General features: G+C 52.3%; 1 protein-coding gene across 2 annotated transcripts in view; it reads left to right on the top strand.

The window, feature by feature from the left end:
- LOC140394981 (tyrosine-protein kinase JAK2-like) overlaps positions 1-16,705 on the top strand; it is a 109,233-nt gene that overhangs the window by 11,142 nt on the left and 81,386 nt on the right. Inside the window, exons 1-2 of one of the 2 annotated variants that reach the window (XM_072482249.1) lie at positions 15,022-15,386; positions 15,487-15,707. In XM_072482249.1, coding sequence (XP_072338350.1) covers positions 15,512-15,707 — 196 coding nt within the window. In that variant the 5' untranslated portion in view covers positions 15,022-15,386; positions 15,487-15,511. Of the gene's footprint in view, positions 1-15,021; positions 15,387-15,486; positions 15,708-16,705 lie in introns of those variants that run through there. The other variant, XM_072482248.1, reaches the window with a different exon arrangement.

The following is a 16,705-nucleotide window of genomic DNA, read 5'->3' as shown; positions in this document are numbered from 1 at the left end:
CATGGTGTACCTTGTCGGTGAGAGCGGCAACGGTGCCGTCACCAGCGCCCTCAGGCTCGTGCCCACACAGGATGCCATCTCTAACCTCTTCCACGCCGCCACCTCTCCCTCCATTACCCACTTACGGATCATCGCCACATTGGTTGCCCAATAATAGCCACACAGATTCGGCAGCGCCAGCCCCGCCCTGTCCCTGCTACGCTCCAGAAACACTCTCTTCACCCTCAGGGTCTTATTCGCCCACACAAATCCCATGATGCTCCTGTTTACCCGTTTGAAAAAGGCCTTGGGGATCAAAATGGGAAGGCACTGGAACACAAAGAGAAACCCGACATTTTTACCGACTGCACCCTACCAGCCAGTGAGAGTGGCAGCATATCCCATCTTTTAAAATCCTCTTCCATCTGCTCCACCAACCGCGTCAAATTAAGCTTGTGCAGGGCCCCCCAACTCCTAGCTACTTGGATCTCTAGGTACCGAAAGCTCCTTTCCGCCCTCTTCAGCAGTAGCTCGTCTATCCCCCTTCCCTGGTCCCCTGAATGCACTGCAAATAGCTCACTCTTCCCAACATTGAGTTTATACCCCGAAAAGTCCCCAAACTCCCAAAGGATCCGCATGACCTCCGCCATCCCCTCCACTGGATCCGCAACATACAACAACAGGTCATCGGCATACAACGACACCCGGTGTTCCTCTCCCCCCTGGACCAATCCCCTCCATTTCCTGGACTCCCTCAGTGCCATGGCCAGCGGCTCAATTGCCAGTGCAAACAACAAGGGGGACAAGGAGCACCCCTGTCTCGTCCCCCGGTACAGCCGAAAGTACTCCGACCTCCGCCGGTTCGTAGCCACACTCACCACCGGGGCTCTATATATGACCCAACTGATGAACCCCTTCCCGAACCCAAACCTCCGCAACACTTCCCAAAGATATTCCCACTCCACCCGATCAAAGGCCTTCTCCGCTGCCACCACCTCCGCTTCCCCCTCACCGAAGGCATCATAATCACATTGAGGAGCCTCCGCACATTTGTATTTAGCTGCCCACCCTTCACAAATCCCGTCTGGTCCTCATGAATCACTCCCGGAACACAGCGGCCTGGCAAACCTCCATGGATCCACTCCCCCCATCTGGTCCATAAACCCACTGAGCACCTTGGCCGCAGCCGGCCTCTTACCCGTCCTGGACCTAGAACGGTCCAGTGCTGGGTCCAGCACCGTGTTGAAGTCCCCCCCCCCCCCCATTATCAAGCTTCCTACCTCCAGATCCGGAATCCGACCCAGCATGCGTTTCATAAATCCGGTATCACCCCAATTCGGGGCATATACGTTCACCAGTACCACCCGCACACCCTGCAACCTACCACTAACCATCACATATCGACATCCATTATCGGCGAGGGGGCTAGTACCGGTGCCGAGTGAAACTCCCGCAGCAAAAACAGCTGACATATGGCCGGGTCATGGGCGCGCATATGCACGGCTGACCTGCACTGGTCGCACCGTACAACACGGCGCCAGCCGTGCGCGAACCCAACCCGGCAACCGCGACACCGCAGCCCACCCCCTGGCCAACCCCCCACCTGTCCCCCCAGCCCTCGCAGAAGCCCCCCCCCTCCCCCCCCCCGGCCAGCAGCACGGATCCCGGCCAAGTGTGGCGGCACTGGACACAGTCCGCAGCCGGCACGCCGTGTTCCCGCACGTGCGGGACTACACGTGGCCCGCGTCGTCCGGAACCCGGCCCATCGGGGGCGGAGCACCGCGGCTGGGCCGGCCAATGATGCGCCAATGCCATTGAAACGGTGCACCGGTTTGGATTGGGTGGAGCATAGCCGACCAGCGCCAAACCCACGCCGGCCTCGATCCCAGCATCGAAATCCACTCTCCGCCCGATAGCCAATCATGATTTCGGTGTCGGGCTACGGGAAATGCCGCCCCATATCTTGGACGTTCACTCCCTCCAGCAGCGCCGCACAGTGGCAGCGGCGTCCCATTTACAGGATGCACTGCAGCATCCTGGGGGGGTGGGGGGAATTTATTTACGGCGCACTTCAGGCAGCCTTTAAAGATGGGCCCTGATCTTTGTGCCGACTCCATCAGGCCCCGCCCCGCCACAGTGGCAGCGCAAACCAATGCCCCCAGACTTTCTGTGCGTATTGACTAGCTGGGCTGAATAAACTGTTTTTGTTGCGATGTAAATATTAAATAACAAAACAATACACAGATGGCCCAGCATCAGTGAACTGGGTAATGTTTCAGATGTGGCCTGAACTGGGAACTGGTAAATGGGAAAAGGGTGGGTGTCAGGAGTGGGGGGGATGGTGAGAACGGTGCAACTGCTTGTTTTGGCTTGGTCGAAGTAAATGGAAGCAAGTTGAGGAAGTGTCGGAGGAAACTGGTTCAGGTAACAGATGTCGAAAAACCACAGTCGGTGCTGATAAACAAGTGATGTCAAACATGGTGAGAAGACAAGGCCCAACCTTCACTGAACTCACCGACGAAAAAGGATTCATTTCAAAATCGCACTCTTTACCATTTCAACTCACCGTCCACCTTCTTAGGTCTGGTTAAGGTTATTGGGTTGGAGGAAAGTTCAATTAAATTAGAAGATGCTGAAATCAGTCAGAGAGTGAAGCTGCGTGGCGACATTCGGGATGTGTGCCTTTTGCTTGGATTGAAAACTAAGAGAGAAACCGATATGCCAGTAAGATTGGGGGAGAAAGAGGAAGCATGGCGTTTGTGCCACTTTGCAATGGTTGCCACATTTCTGACGTTACAACACTGGCAACGTTTCCATTTGTAAAGCACTTTGGTACATCCTGACATCATGAAATACACTGTTTAGCACAGGGCTAAATCGCTGGCTTTGAAAGCAGACCAAGGCAGGCCAGCAGCACGGTTCAATTCCCGTACCAGCCTCCCCGAACAGGCGCCGGAATGTGGCGACTAGGGGCTTTTCGCAGTAACTTCATTTGAAGCCTACTTGTGACAATAAGCGATTTTCATTTCATTTCATTTCACACTGTCAAAAAATGCAAGCCTGTCTTACGCTCTTTCTTAAAAGTACAACTGTGATCTTCACCCAAGACAAAAGCCACCAAATGATGCTGAGAGTGAATGTCCATGATCGCAAGGGTCATCTTGCCCCCCCCCCGCCCCCATTGTGGCGTTTGGTAACGGGGTGGGAGTTTAATTGGGTGCGACGGTGGTGAGTGGGGACCCCCGCCACCTTCCTGCCTCTGCCTTGATGAAATCCATGGAGGGAAGGCTCATGGGCGTCCTTCCTACCTGGCCGCCGGTGGAAGGCCATAAGTGGGTAGTTAGGGCCACTTAAGGGCCTCATCCCACTGTCACTGGTGACCGTGATGGGAAGGTGCCTTGCCATTCAGGGAGCATGAAAACCATGTTTGCTTACGGGCTCCTTCGATGATCCTTCGTTTAAAGGCCCTCAATGCCAGATTGAGAGACCCGGCATTGGGAAAAGGAGCGCTGGAAGCCACCCCAGCCCTTTCTGCTGACCCCCCCTCTCCCCACCCTCCCACCACCACAGCCAGAATCCCACCATCACTCACTTGTTCCTGGGCCCCGGCTTAATCCGAGGCTGTCAGTGGGTGTAGTGCCAGAAGTGTCCACCGTCTTCCCGTTGGTGCTGTTGAGTGCCGCTGACTGACCACCAACTCTCGGCAGGTGGGACATCCGACTGTGGGGGTCCTTCATCCCGGGGAAGACCTACTGCTGGCTTGTTAAGTGCCTGAGTAGCACAAGATCATCATAGTATCATAGAATTTACAGTGCAGAAGGAGGCCATTCAGCCCATCGAGTCTGCACCGGCTCTTGAAAAGAGCACCCTACCCAAGGTCAACCTCCACCCGATCCCCATAACCCAGTAACCCCACCCAACACTAAGGGCAATTATGGACACTAAGGGCAATTTATCATGGCCAATCCATCTAATCTGCACATCTTTGGACTGTGGGAGTAAACCGGAGCACCCGGAGGAAACCCACGCACACACGGGGAGGATGTGCAGACTCCGCACAGACAGTGACCCAAGCCGGAATCGAACCTGGGACCCTGGAGCTGTGAAGCAATTGTGCTATCCACAATGCTACCGTGCTGCCCAGCTTCAAGATGTGGCATGCCTTCCCAAAGAGAGGCAGCTCAGGGGTGTGGTAGTAGAGGTATTACGGTACCTGATAGGCTGGAGCACCATTGGTGGAAACTGTATACTTTCTATTGGTCAAGCTGTATAGTTGCTCCGCCCTGCAAGGCGGGGTATAAGAGCCCGTGCCGCCCCAGCAGCCTTCTTTCTGTACCTGAGCTGCTGGGGGAAACATCTAGCTTATTAAAGCCTTCAGTTGGACTACAACCTCGCTTTAGTGGTCATTGATCGTGCATCAATTTAATAAGCTAGTTTTTTTTTAAAAGGATGGAGCTCCGAATCAAGCCGGAGTGTCTGCAACTTAGCCCCACGTGGCGAACTCAGCGGCAATCTTCAAGCACTGGCTGGCGTGCTTTAAAGGGTATCTCGGGACAGCCGAAAACACACCCACGGGAGAGCAGAAACTGCACGTCCTGCACTCAAGGGTGAGCCCAGAGATTTACACCCTCATCGAGGAAGCGGAAGACTTTGATGCAGCAATAGAACTGCTAAAGTGACATTATATTCGCCCGGTAAACCAGGTCTACGCCCGGCACCTGCTTGCAACAAGGCGACAAACCCCTGGGGAATCGCTGGAAGAATTCTACCGTGCACTCCTGGTGTTGGGGAGAAACTGAGGCTGCCCGCAAGTTTCGGCGAGCGAACACGCTGAACTCTTGGTCCGGGACGCTTTCGTGGCAGGTATGCTACCCTCACAAATCCGCCAGCGACTGCTAGAAAAAGACACTCTGGGTCTCAAAGAGGCACGGGCCCTTGCAGGCTCCCTGGACGTGGCCTCCAGGAACTCCCGCGCTTACGTTCCCGACCGCACGGCAGCCCCCTCGGCAGCGTGGAACCCCTCCGCAGCCGACCCTGAGACATCCCCCACAAGCCTGTGCTGCAAGGCGGCTTGGCAACCCCAGGGGGCCCCGCTGCTACTTTTGTGGGCAGGCCAAGCACCCCCGCCAGCACTGCCCGGCCCGCGCATCCACCTGCAAGGGATGCGGCAAAAAGGGCCATTTTGTGGTGGTATGCCAGGCCCGTGCGATTGCCGCGGTCTCCGGCGGCGAATGCGGACCACCACCATAAACCTCTCCACGGTCCCTGTACGGCCAGCGGTCACCACCTTCCTACTCCAGGGCCACGTGCGGACCCCGGGCGCCGCCATCTTGTTCCGCGGACGCCACGTTAGAGGGATGGGTGCTGCCATTTGGTGCACCCCCAGCCATGTGCGGCCAATAGGAGCCGCCATCTTGGATGAATACCCAGGACCCCAGCTCAGCTGACCACCCACTGCCCGAAGAGAACTCTCAACTGCTGCGATTAGCCTCGGTGACTCTGGATCAGTCCCGGCCTTGAACAATCTCAACTGCTACAACGACTGTATTTATCAACGGGCACGAGACGTCCTGCCTAATCGACTCTGGGAGCACGGAGAGCTTCATACACCCCGACACGGTAAGGCGCTATTCTCTCCTCATCCACCCCGTTAATCAAAAAATCTCCCTGGCCTCCGGTTCCCACTCAGTGGAGATAAAGGGGTTTTGTGTAGCAAACCTCACAGTCTAGGGAAGGGAGTTCAAAAATGTCCGTCTCTACGTCCTTCCCCACCTCTGCGCAGCTACACTCCTGGGTTTAGACTTCCAGTGTAACCTCCAAAGTCTAACCTTCAAATTCGGCGGCCCTATACCCCCCCCCCCCCTTACTGTCTGCGGCCTCTCGATCCTCAAGGTCAACCCGCCTTCCCTGTTTGCGAACCTCACCCCGGATTGCAAACCCATCGCCACCAGGAGCAGACGGTACAGTACCCAGGACCGGATCTTTATTAGGCCAGAGGTCCAAAGGCTACTGAGGGAAGGGGTCATTGAAGCCAGTAACAGTCCCTGGAGAGCTCAGGTAGTGGTAGTAAAGACCGGGGAGAAGCATAGGATGGTCATCGACTACAGTCAGACCATCAACAGGTTTACACAGCTGGACGCGTATCCTCTCCCCCGCATATCCGTCCTGGTAAACAGGATCGCGCATTACAAGGTCTTCTCCACGGTGGATCTCAAGTTCGCCTACCACCAGCTCCCCATCCGCACTAGTGACCGCAAATACACAGCCTTCGAGGCAGATGGGCGGCTCTACCACTTCTTAAGGGTTCCCTTCGGTGTCACCAATGGGGTCTCGGTCTTCCAGCGTGAGATGGACCGAATGGTTGACCGGTATGGTTTACGGGCAACATTCCCGTATCTCGGTAATTTAACCATCTGCGACCGCGACTAGCAGGACCACGACACCAACCTCCGAAAATTCCTCCAGACTGCAAAAATCCTTAACCTTACATACAACAAGGATAAATGCGTGTTTAGCACAGACCGCCTTGCCATCCTCGGCTACGTAGTGCGAAATGGAGTTATAGGCCCCGACCCTGAATGCATGCGCCCCCTTATGGAGTTCCCCCTCCCTCACTGCTCCAAGACCCTGAAGCGCTGCCTAGGGTTTTTCAGTTACTACGCCCAGTGGGTCCCCAACTGTGCGGACAAGGCCCGTCCCCTGATCCAATCCACAGGTTTTCCCCTGTCGATAGAGGCCTGCCAGGCCTTCAGCCGCATCAAAGCAGACATTGCAAAGGTCACGGTGCACGCCATCGACGAGTCCCTCCCCTTCTAGGTCGAGAGCGACGCGTCTGACGTAGCTCTGGCGGCCACCCTCAACCAAGCGGGCAGACCAGTGGCCTTCTACTCACGTATCCTCCATGCTTCCGAAATCCGCCACTCCTCAGGGGAAAAGGAGGCCCAGGTCATGGTAGAAGCTATGTGACATTGGAGGCATTACCTGGCCGGCAGGAGATTCACTCTCCTCACTGACCAACGGTCGGTTGCTTTCATGTTTGCTAACGCACAGCGGGGCAAGATAAAAACAACAAGATCTTGCGGTGGAGGATCGAACTCGCCACCTACAACTACAAGATCTTGTACCGTCCCGGGAAGCTAAATGAGCCTCCTGACGCCCTGTCCTGCGGCACATGTGCCAACGCACAAGTGGACCGCCTCTGAGCCCTCCACGAGGACCTCTGGCCCTACGGTCCAGGAACCTCCCAGTCTCCCACTGGCAGGAAGTCCTCTCGGATGCCCTCCACTCCATCCGGTCGCTGCTTTGTACCATCACCAACCAGACACCTCACGAATGTCTCCTTGTCTTCGTCAGGAAGTCCTCCTCTGGGACCTTGCTCCCGACCTGGTTGGCAGCACCCGGACCCATCCTGCTCCAAAAACACATGCGGGCGCACAAGTCGGACCCGTCTGCTCTATGCTAACCCCCAGTACGCCTACGTGGCGTACCCCGATGGCCGACAAGATACGGTCTCCCTACGAGACCTGGCGCCCGCCGGAGCCCCATGCACATCCCAGCCACCAGTCCCAACCTCCCCTCCACCAGGCACCTTACAGGAGGATCGGTCCTTCCGCCGGCCCCGTCTAGGCCCCCCCACCCACCGACGCACCCCGCAGTCGCTCCCTTCCCAGGTCAACTGTTTTCCCCACCAGCGCCTTCTGGGGATGCCGAAGCTGCCATGGAGATCGAAGCCACGCTCCCGGAGTCACAGACGCACGAGCCTCCACCGGTGGAGACCATTGGTGGAAACTGTATGCTTTATATTAGTTAAGATGTATGGTAGCTCCGCGACTAGGGGCTTTTCACAGTAACTTCATGGAAGCCTACTTGTGACAATAAACAATTATCATTATTATTATTACTATTATTATTATTATAGAGGGAGAATTCAGAATGTCCAAATTACCTAATGGGGTAATCTTTCGGGACTTGCGGGAGGAAACCGGAGCACCCGGAGGAAACCCACGCAGACATGGGGAGAACGTGCAGACTCCGCACAGACAGTGACCCAAGGCCAAAATTGAACCCGGGTCCCCGGCGCTGTGAGGCAGCGGTGCGAACCACTGTGCTATCGTGAGGCAGCGGTGCGAACCACTGTGCTACCGTGAGGCAGCGGTGCGAACCACTGTGCTATCGTGAGGCAGCGGTGCGAGCCACTGTGCTACCGTGAGGCAGCGGTGCGAACCACTGTGCTATCGTGAGGCAGCGGTGCGAGCCACTGTGCTACCGTGAGGCAGCGGTGCGAGACACTGTGCTACCGTGAGGCAGCGGTGCGAACCACTGTGCTATCGTGAGGCAGCGGTGCGAACCACTGTGCTACCATGAGGCAGCGGTGCGAACCACTGTGCTATCGTGAGGCAGCGGTGCGAACCACTGTGCTATCGTGCCGCCCCTCTTTCACGGCTGGTACAGACACGATGGAATATGGCCTCCTTCTGTCTGTAGATTTCTATGATTCTAAGTGGATCAATGAACCTGCTGTTGGGATTAAGGAATAAGCTACATCACGATTAACTGTGAGGGCCCCGTCACTTTGTGATGCTCCAAATTGGCCATTTTAAAGAACCTTCTTGCCTATTATCCCACCAAGGGTGACCAAGTCCCTGGAATTCTCTCCGTGTCTCCCTCCTCCTTGACAGAGTTGCTTAAAATTCTCCTCTTTGAAACATCTCGTGTGGCTGAGGTGTCAAATTGGGTCTGAAATGTCCCGTAAAGCACCTCGGCTCAGTTCTTCTGCATTGAAGGGGTGATATAAATACACATCCTTGTTGTATCTTTCTGGGATGGAGTTGAGCTCAGGTCCCAGAGGTAAGAGGCTGAGTGCCTCACATGGTTAACCCGTACAGGGGCTGAATACCCTGGGTGAGAGGATTAATGTGTGCAGTGAGGTAGTTAGCAGCAAACACCTTTCACTGTGGGAGAGGGAGGGGGGCTGTATAAAGATGTACCGATGAGACTGGAGGGAGATCGCGGGGATGGCCAGACACCATTCAAAATCTTCAAACATTTGTGATGGCAGATTGTACTTTGTGCACCAATTACACAATATCCTCTTGCTGAAGGCGACATTAATATCCAACAATCTGGCAGAAAGACACTTGTCAGGGCACACTCAATTTTGTGCCTGTGGTTCCTTCACATGTTAATCGGACATGGGCTGGTGACCCCCCCCCCCCGCTGGGGCTCAGCCACTGTGATTTCCGACGTTCTGCTGGGATGGGGTCCCAGCGATTTGTCCACAAGCACTTCTGGAGGCTGAGAGCATTTCCTGCAGGCTTCATCACATGACTTGCCACCACGCTCCAGCCATGAGTCGGCCAACACATCCAATCTTGTGATGCACGGCCTTCCCTACGCTGATTAGAAAGCATTCCCCAAATGGACAATGCTTGACCGACATCCAAACATTTTTTTCTCTATTTTCAATATTTTTATACCTGGTGAAGAGAAATGTTCTAAGAGAGCGGCAAAAGAAAACAGATTTTTTTTATGCCCCAATGATCTTCCAATCATTTGTTTTTATAAATTTAGAGTACCCAATTCACTTTTTCCAATTCAGGGTCAATTTATTTAGCATGCCCAATCCACCTACCCTGCACATCTTTGGGTTGTGGGGGCGAACCCCACCCAAACACGGGGAGAATGTGCAAACTCCACGCGGACGGTGACCCACAGCCGGGATCGAACCTGGGACCTCGGCGCTGTGAGGCAGCAGTGCTAACCCACTGCGCCACCGTGCTGCTCCGATCTTCCAGTCAAATCCAGTCCAATCAATCGCTAACATTGGGCGGCATGGCGGCACAGTAGTTAGCACTGCTGCTCCACAGCGCTAGAGGCCTGGGTTCGATTCCAACCTCGGGTGACTGCCTGTGTGGAGTTTTCACGTTCTCCCCGTGTCTGCGTAGGTTTCCTCCGGGTGCTCCAGTTTCCTCCCCCAGTCCAAAGATGTGCAGGTTAGATGGATTGGCCGTGATAAATTGTCCCTTAGTGTCCATAGATGTCATAATAATCTTTATTATTGTCACAAATAGGCTTACATTAACACTGCAATGAAGTTATTGTGAAAAGCCCCCAGTCGCCACACTCCGGCGCCTGTTCGGGTACACAGAGGGAGAATTCAGAATGTCCAATTCACCTAAAGCACGTCTTTCGGGACTTGTGGGAGGAAACCGGAGCACCCGCAGGAAACCCACGCAGACACAGGGAGAATATGCATACTCCGCACAGTGACCCAAGCCGGGAATCGTACCCTGGTCCCTGGCTCTGTGAAGCAACAATGCTAACCACTGTGCTACCCTGCCGCCCATGCGCAGGTTAGATGGGGATATGGCGGGATAGTTGGAGGAATGGACCCCGGTTGAGTGCTCTTTTGGGAGGTCAGTGCATACACAGTGGGCCGAAGGCCTCCTTCTGCACTGCAGGAATTCTCTGGTTCTAAGCTTCCGAGATGCTGCAGTCTGACCTCATCAGTGGTAGATATCCAGCTCACAGAGTTAGCTAGAATATGAAAGGTGGAAACACTCTCTTAAACTTTTATAAATCACTGGTTAAGCCTCAGGTGGAATATTGTGCCTAATACAATAAAACAAAATACTCCAGATGCTGGAAAGCTGAAATAATAACAGAAAATGCTGGAAAAACCCAGCAGATCTGGCAGCGTCTGTGGAGAGAGAAACAGAGTTAATACATTTAGAGCCCACCCTTCCTCAGAGCTTCTTTTTAATAATTCTTACACAGTCTGAATTGCCCTTGGGCAGAGTGGCTTGTTGGGCCATTTCAGCAATTACTGGAGTCACGTGTAGGTAAGACCAGGTAAGGATAGCAGATTCCCCCTCAGTTTTTACAACAATCATTTCATGGTCATTCTTACAGACTTCTAATTCCAAATTTATTGTTTTTAATTCAAATTGCGCCATCGGCCCTGGTAGGATTTGAACCTGGGTCCCCAGTGCATTACCCTGGGTCACTGGTTTACTAGTCCAGCGGCAATACCACTGCACCACCTCCTCAGCTTATTCTCACGCCCAATCCTGGGCACCTCAATTCCGGGAGGATTATCAAGATCTTGGTAGACGGAAGTGAATGCACTGTTGCCACTTTTGCACATGACACAAAAATAGATGGGAAGGCAAGTGGTGAGGATGCCCTGGAGATAACGGAGGGATCCAGACAGGTTAAGTAAGTGGACAAAACTCAGTAGATAGAATATAATGTAGGATAAAGTGAAGTTATGCACTTTGGTAGGAAGAATAAAGGAGCTGAATATTGTTTAAATGGAGAAAGACTGCAGAAAACTGCAGCACAGAGGAGTTTGGGGTCCTCGCGCAGAAATCGCAAAAGCGAGCGTGCAAGTTCAGCAGGTAGTAGGGAAGGCAAATGGAATGTTAGCCTTTATTACAAAGGGAATGGAGTAGAAAAATAGGGAGGTAAAAATAGGTAAAACTAAACAAGGCAAAAGTTAGACCACATGTGGAACATTGAACAGTTTTGTTCCCCTTATCTAAGGATAGGTATATTAGCATTGGAGACAGCCCAGAGAAGGTTCACTAGGTTGAACCTGGATATGGAGGGATTTTCTTCTGAGGCGAGGTTGAGTAGGTTGGACCAGTAATCATTGGAGTTCAGAAGAGAGGTGAACTTATTGAGACATAGTGGGTGTGATTCTCCGAGCCCCGCGCCGGAGAATCGCCGCAACAGCGCCACGCCACCCCGACGCCGGCGCGCTATTCTCCCAGGTGCGGAGAATCGGCGCCTTTTGCGCTGGCCCGTTTGACGTGGCCGGGCACCGATCGGACGCGCGGAAACGGCAGAGTCCCGCCGGCGCTGTTCAACCCTGGTCGCTGCTGGCGGGAACTCTGTGCAAAGGGTCAGGGGGCAGCCTGTGGGGCGGGGATAAACGCTCCTTCACCAGGGGGGGGGGGGGGGCGCCTCCGATGGGATCTGGCCCGCGATCGGGGTCCACCAATCGGCGGGCCGGCCTCTCCCCCCCCCCTCACTGGGCCTACTTTGTTGCGCGGCCGGCCCCTGAACTCCTTCGCCATGTTGCGTCGGGGCCGGCGCGCTGAGGAAGTCCCCCGCGCATGCGCGGGTTGGCGCAGCGCCCATTTGTCGCTGGGAAGGGAGGCTGGAGCGGCGTGAACCGCTCCAGCGCCGTGCTGGCCCCCTGTAGGGGACAGAATCGGCCGTCCCCGTGCCCGTTTCGCGCCATCGTGAAACGCGACGGCGTTTACAACGGCGCGAACGCATTGTCTCCATTTTTTGGAGAATCCCCCCCATAGGGTCCTCAGGGGGCTTAGCAGGGTATATGTTGAGAGCGTGTTTTCTCTTGTGGGAGAGTCTAGGACCAGAGGCCATAATCTCAGAGTAAGGGGGTCACCCATTTAAGACAGAGATGAGGAGGAATTTCTTATCTCAGAGAGTAGTGAATCTGTGGAATTCTTTACCGCCGAGGGTTGTAGAACCTAAGTCAATAAGTATGCTCAAGGCTGAGGTACACAGATTTGTAGTCAGTAAGGGAAGCAAGGGTTATGAGGGGAATGTGGAAAAGTGGAGTTGTGGATTATCATTTCAGATCAGTCATGATCTCATTGAATGGTGAAGCAGCTCAATGGGCCGAATGGCCTACCTCTTACGATTTGATTTGATTTAATTCCATTTATTGTCACATGTACCGAGGTACAATGAAAAGTATTGTTCTGCGTACAGTCCAGACAGATCGTTCCATACATGGAAAACCTGGGACATACGATAAAAACACAATGTAAACACAGAGGCACAGGCATCGGGTGAAGCGTACGGAGTGTAGCATTACTCAGCAGAGAAGATGTGTGGAGAGATCAGTTCAGTCCATAAGAGGGTCATTCAGGAGTCTAGTAACAGCGGGGAAGAAGCTGTTTGCGAATCTGTTAGTGCGTGTTCTCAGACTTTTATATTTCCTGCCCAATGGGAGAGGTTGGAAGAGGGAATAACCCGGGTGGGAGGGGTCTTTGACTATACTGCCCGCTTTGGCAGTGGGAGGTGTAGACAGAGTCAATGGATGGAGGCAGGTTCGCGCGATGGACTGGGCTGTGTTCACAACTCTCTGTAGTTTCTTACGATCTTGGGCCGAGCAATTGCCATACCAAGCTGTGATGCAGCCAGATAGGGTTCTTTTTATCGTGCATATGTAAAAAATGGTAGGAGTCAATGTGGACATGCCGAATTTCCTTAATTTCCTGAGTAAGTGTAGACGCTGTTGTGCTTTTTTGGTCGTAGCGTCGACGTGGGTGGACCAGGACAGATTGTTGGTGATGTGCACACATAGGAATTTGAAGCTGCCAACCATCTCCACCTCGGCACCATTGATGCTGACAGGGGTGTGTACGATATTTTGCTTCCAAAGTCAATGACCAGCTCTTTAGTTTTGCTGACATTGAGGGAGCGATTGCTGTCACTAGACCACGCCACTAGGTTCTCTATCTGCCTCCTGTACTCTGGCTCATTGTTGTTTGAGATCCGACCCACTGTGGTCTTGTCATCAGCAAACTTGGAGATGGAGTTGGAGCCAAAGTTTGCCACACAGTGTATAGGGAGTATGGTAGGCGGCTAAGTACGCAGCCTTGCGGGGCCCCGGTATGGAGGACTATCGTGGAGGAGGTGCTGTTGTTTATCCTTACTGATTGTGGTCTAGGGGACAGGAAGTTGAGGATCCAGTTGCAGAGTGAGGAGCCAAGTCCTAGGGTTTGGAATTTTGATACGAGCTTGGCTGGAATTATGGTGTTGAAGGTGGAGCTGTAGTCAATGAATAGGACTCTGATGTATGAGTCCTTGTAGTGGAGATGCTCCAGGGAAGAGTGTAGGGCTAGGGAGATGGCGTCTGCTGTGGCGGTATGCGAATTGCAGTGGATCAAGGATTCTGGGAGTACGGGGTTGATGTGTCTCATGACCAACCTCTCAAAGCACTTCATAATGATAGATGTCAAGGTCACCGGATGGTAGTCATTGAGGCACGTTGCCTGGTTCTTCTTTGGCACTGGTATAATGGTGGTCTTTTGGAAGCAGGTGGGAACCTTAGAATGGAGTAGGGAGAGGTTGAAGATGGTCTTATAGGTGAGAAACAATTTACAGGTACCATGGATAAGGGACTTTGATTCTGTGGAGAGACTGGGGAATTTGGGGCTGTTCTTATTAGAGCAGAGAGGCTCCAGTGGAGAGTTACTGGGGAAGTTCAAAATCATGAACAGCTTTTTTTTGAGTAAACAGAGAGAAACTGGTCCCAGCGGCTGAGGGCTTGGTAACCAGAGGGCCATGGATTTTAAAATGACTGACAGAGGAACCCGCAGGGGGAGATGAGAAGAATGTTCTTGCACAGCAAATTGTGCGCTGCCTGAAAAAGTGGAGGAGGAATATTCGATTGTAACTTTCAGAAAGGAACTTCAAAAAGAGAGGTTTGCAACTTGGAAAGAGCAGCAGAAGTAGAAATATTAAAATGGACATTTCAGGGGGCCAACATGGGCAGAATAGGCAGTATGGCCTCCTGAAGTGTATCATTCTTGCACAGGGAGCTTCTGAGTCACTGACAAGGCAGCAATGACATCATCCACACTTTGGGTGTGATTTTAACTCAGTCAGAACCTATTCGTTTGCAGTGAAGCAGGTCCTTTGTTGCTCAATTGGGACCTGAATCTAAAACAAACACACTTTGCATGTCTTTTCATCATCTGACGGTCTTGTAGTTCTGCCGGTTTTTGTGGTGCTATGCGACAAAGGCAGAGAAAGCATTTTGAAGTGATGTTGGTTCTGCGGTACGGCTTCTAAGAGAAAGAAAGATCATTCTTGCAGAAACAGAAAACAGTGGAAACACTCCGTTAGTCAAGCAGCAACTGTGGAGGGGTAAACAGAGTTAACATTCCGGGGAAAATGACCTTTCGGCGATTCTGAACCATTGATCTTTCAAGCTCTAGGCTTCCCAAAGTGCTTCACGGTACAGTAAAGCCAAAGAAGTGCTATCGTCACAGTTAGACAGTGAAGTGTTCCTGTTCATTCTCTGATTCGTGAGCCAATTAATGAGACACCATTAACTTAAAACCCAACCTCCAACATATTTAAAGTTACTTCCTTCTGCCATGGCAACCTGGAACTTGTGGTGTGGACTTCCTGGAGCAGCTAGAGCTGTTCACGATCTGAATCACCTTATACCAGGGGCCCTGATCAATCGTTCACCTCTGGCACAGTTGAGCTTCCCTGTGTCTCTGAACGCGACCCTACGGCTGGAAAAGCAGCTCGCCGCCGCGCAGCGCGGCCAATGAAAGCCGGGAGATTCCGCCCTGCAAAACAAAATCCTTTTTTTAAAAACGTGACCACTGCAGTCAAATGCACAATATCCACAGGTTTTTAACCCTTAAATTGCCCCAATATTTAGAAGCTACTATTCCTCAAGCCCTCTATTAGTCAAATGGTGAAAATGTTTCTCTTGTTCTTTTTTTCCAGCCAAGAGGAAGCTTCTTATACCTAAATGCCTCCACTACACCAATTCGGAGAAATGGCTGCTCCTGGGGACACAGCTCGGGAGGGGCAGGGATCTGAAGGTGTCATCGGACTAAAGGTCTATCTCTATCACCCCACCGCTCACCCTGGTGGAAGCACCTTGGATTTCTGCTCTGGCGGGTTCACAGCGGAAGAACTTTGTATTCTGGCTGCAAAGGCAAGCGGTGAGTGTTGTAATATGCCTTTAAGGGATACCAGCGTGACATCACGGGAAGAGAAATGTATCATGTGACCCAGTCTAAGTTTCACTTTTGCTTTGGGCAGAGTACATACACAGCTCTGACATCTATGCATAACTGTTCTCATGGGCTTAGTCTTAAATAAATGAGCCCAATCCCTTATGAGCGATTGGTGTCTGTGTCTTATACAATAAGTAGGCACAAGGTATTATATTGTTGGAAACAATGTGTAACTTTAAGTTTCATTTATATTTATGTGTTAAGAAACGTGGAACACGGTTTCAGTTTCATTTTGTTTTTTGTCATGTGTTTGGTGCTGGGAAATATGGAAAGCCCCTTCACAAAAAGGTCAACATTTTAGGGTTTGCTTCTATATAAAACATGCGTTTTAATGAGGTTTTACAACCCTTGAAAAGGGTAGGGGATGGTCTGTGAGGAAACCAGTCACTCCAATTTGGCTGATTAATGGCCAGAGTGGAGTTCGTTCAATTAAGGAAGTGAAGTAAACGGCAAAGGGGAGTGCAAGGAGTTCTGAAGAAAACCATTTATTCAGCATAATTGCAATATTTACACAGGACCCAGTTACACATCTCAGGATCTTAGAATCATAAAATTTGCAGTGCAGAAGGAGGCCATTAAGAAGGCAAATGGAGTTTTGTCCTTCATTGCACGAGGAATAGAGTTTAAGACTAGGGAGGTTATGCTGCAATTGTATAAGGTGTTAGTGAGGCCACACCTGGATTATTGTGTTCAGTTTTGGTCTCCTTACCTGAGAAAGGACATACTGGCACTGGAGGGTGAGCAGAGGAGATTCACTAGCTTAATCCCAGAGTTGAGGGGGTTGGATTACGAGGAGAGGTTGAGTAGACTGGGACTGTACTTGTTGGAATTTAGAAGGATGAGGGGGGATCTTATAGAAACATATAAAATTATGAAGGGAATAGATAGGATAGATGCGGGCAGGTTGTTTCCACTGGCGGGTG

Source organism: Scyliorhinus torazame, chromosome 18 (assembly GCF_047496885.1).
Source record: "Scyliorhinus torazame isolate Kashiwa2021f chromosome 18, sScyTor2.1, whole genome shotgun sequence".
Classification (NCBI taxonomy): Eukaryota; Metazoa; Chordata; class Chondrichthyes; order Carcharhiniformes; family Scyliorhinidae; genus Scyliorhinus; species Scyliorhinus torazame.
The sequence above is the reverse complement of the archived record's forward strand: the minus strand, read 5'-3'. Positions and strand labels throughout refer to the sequence as shown.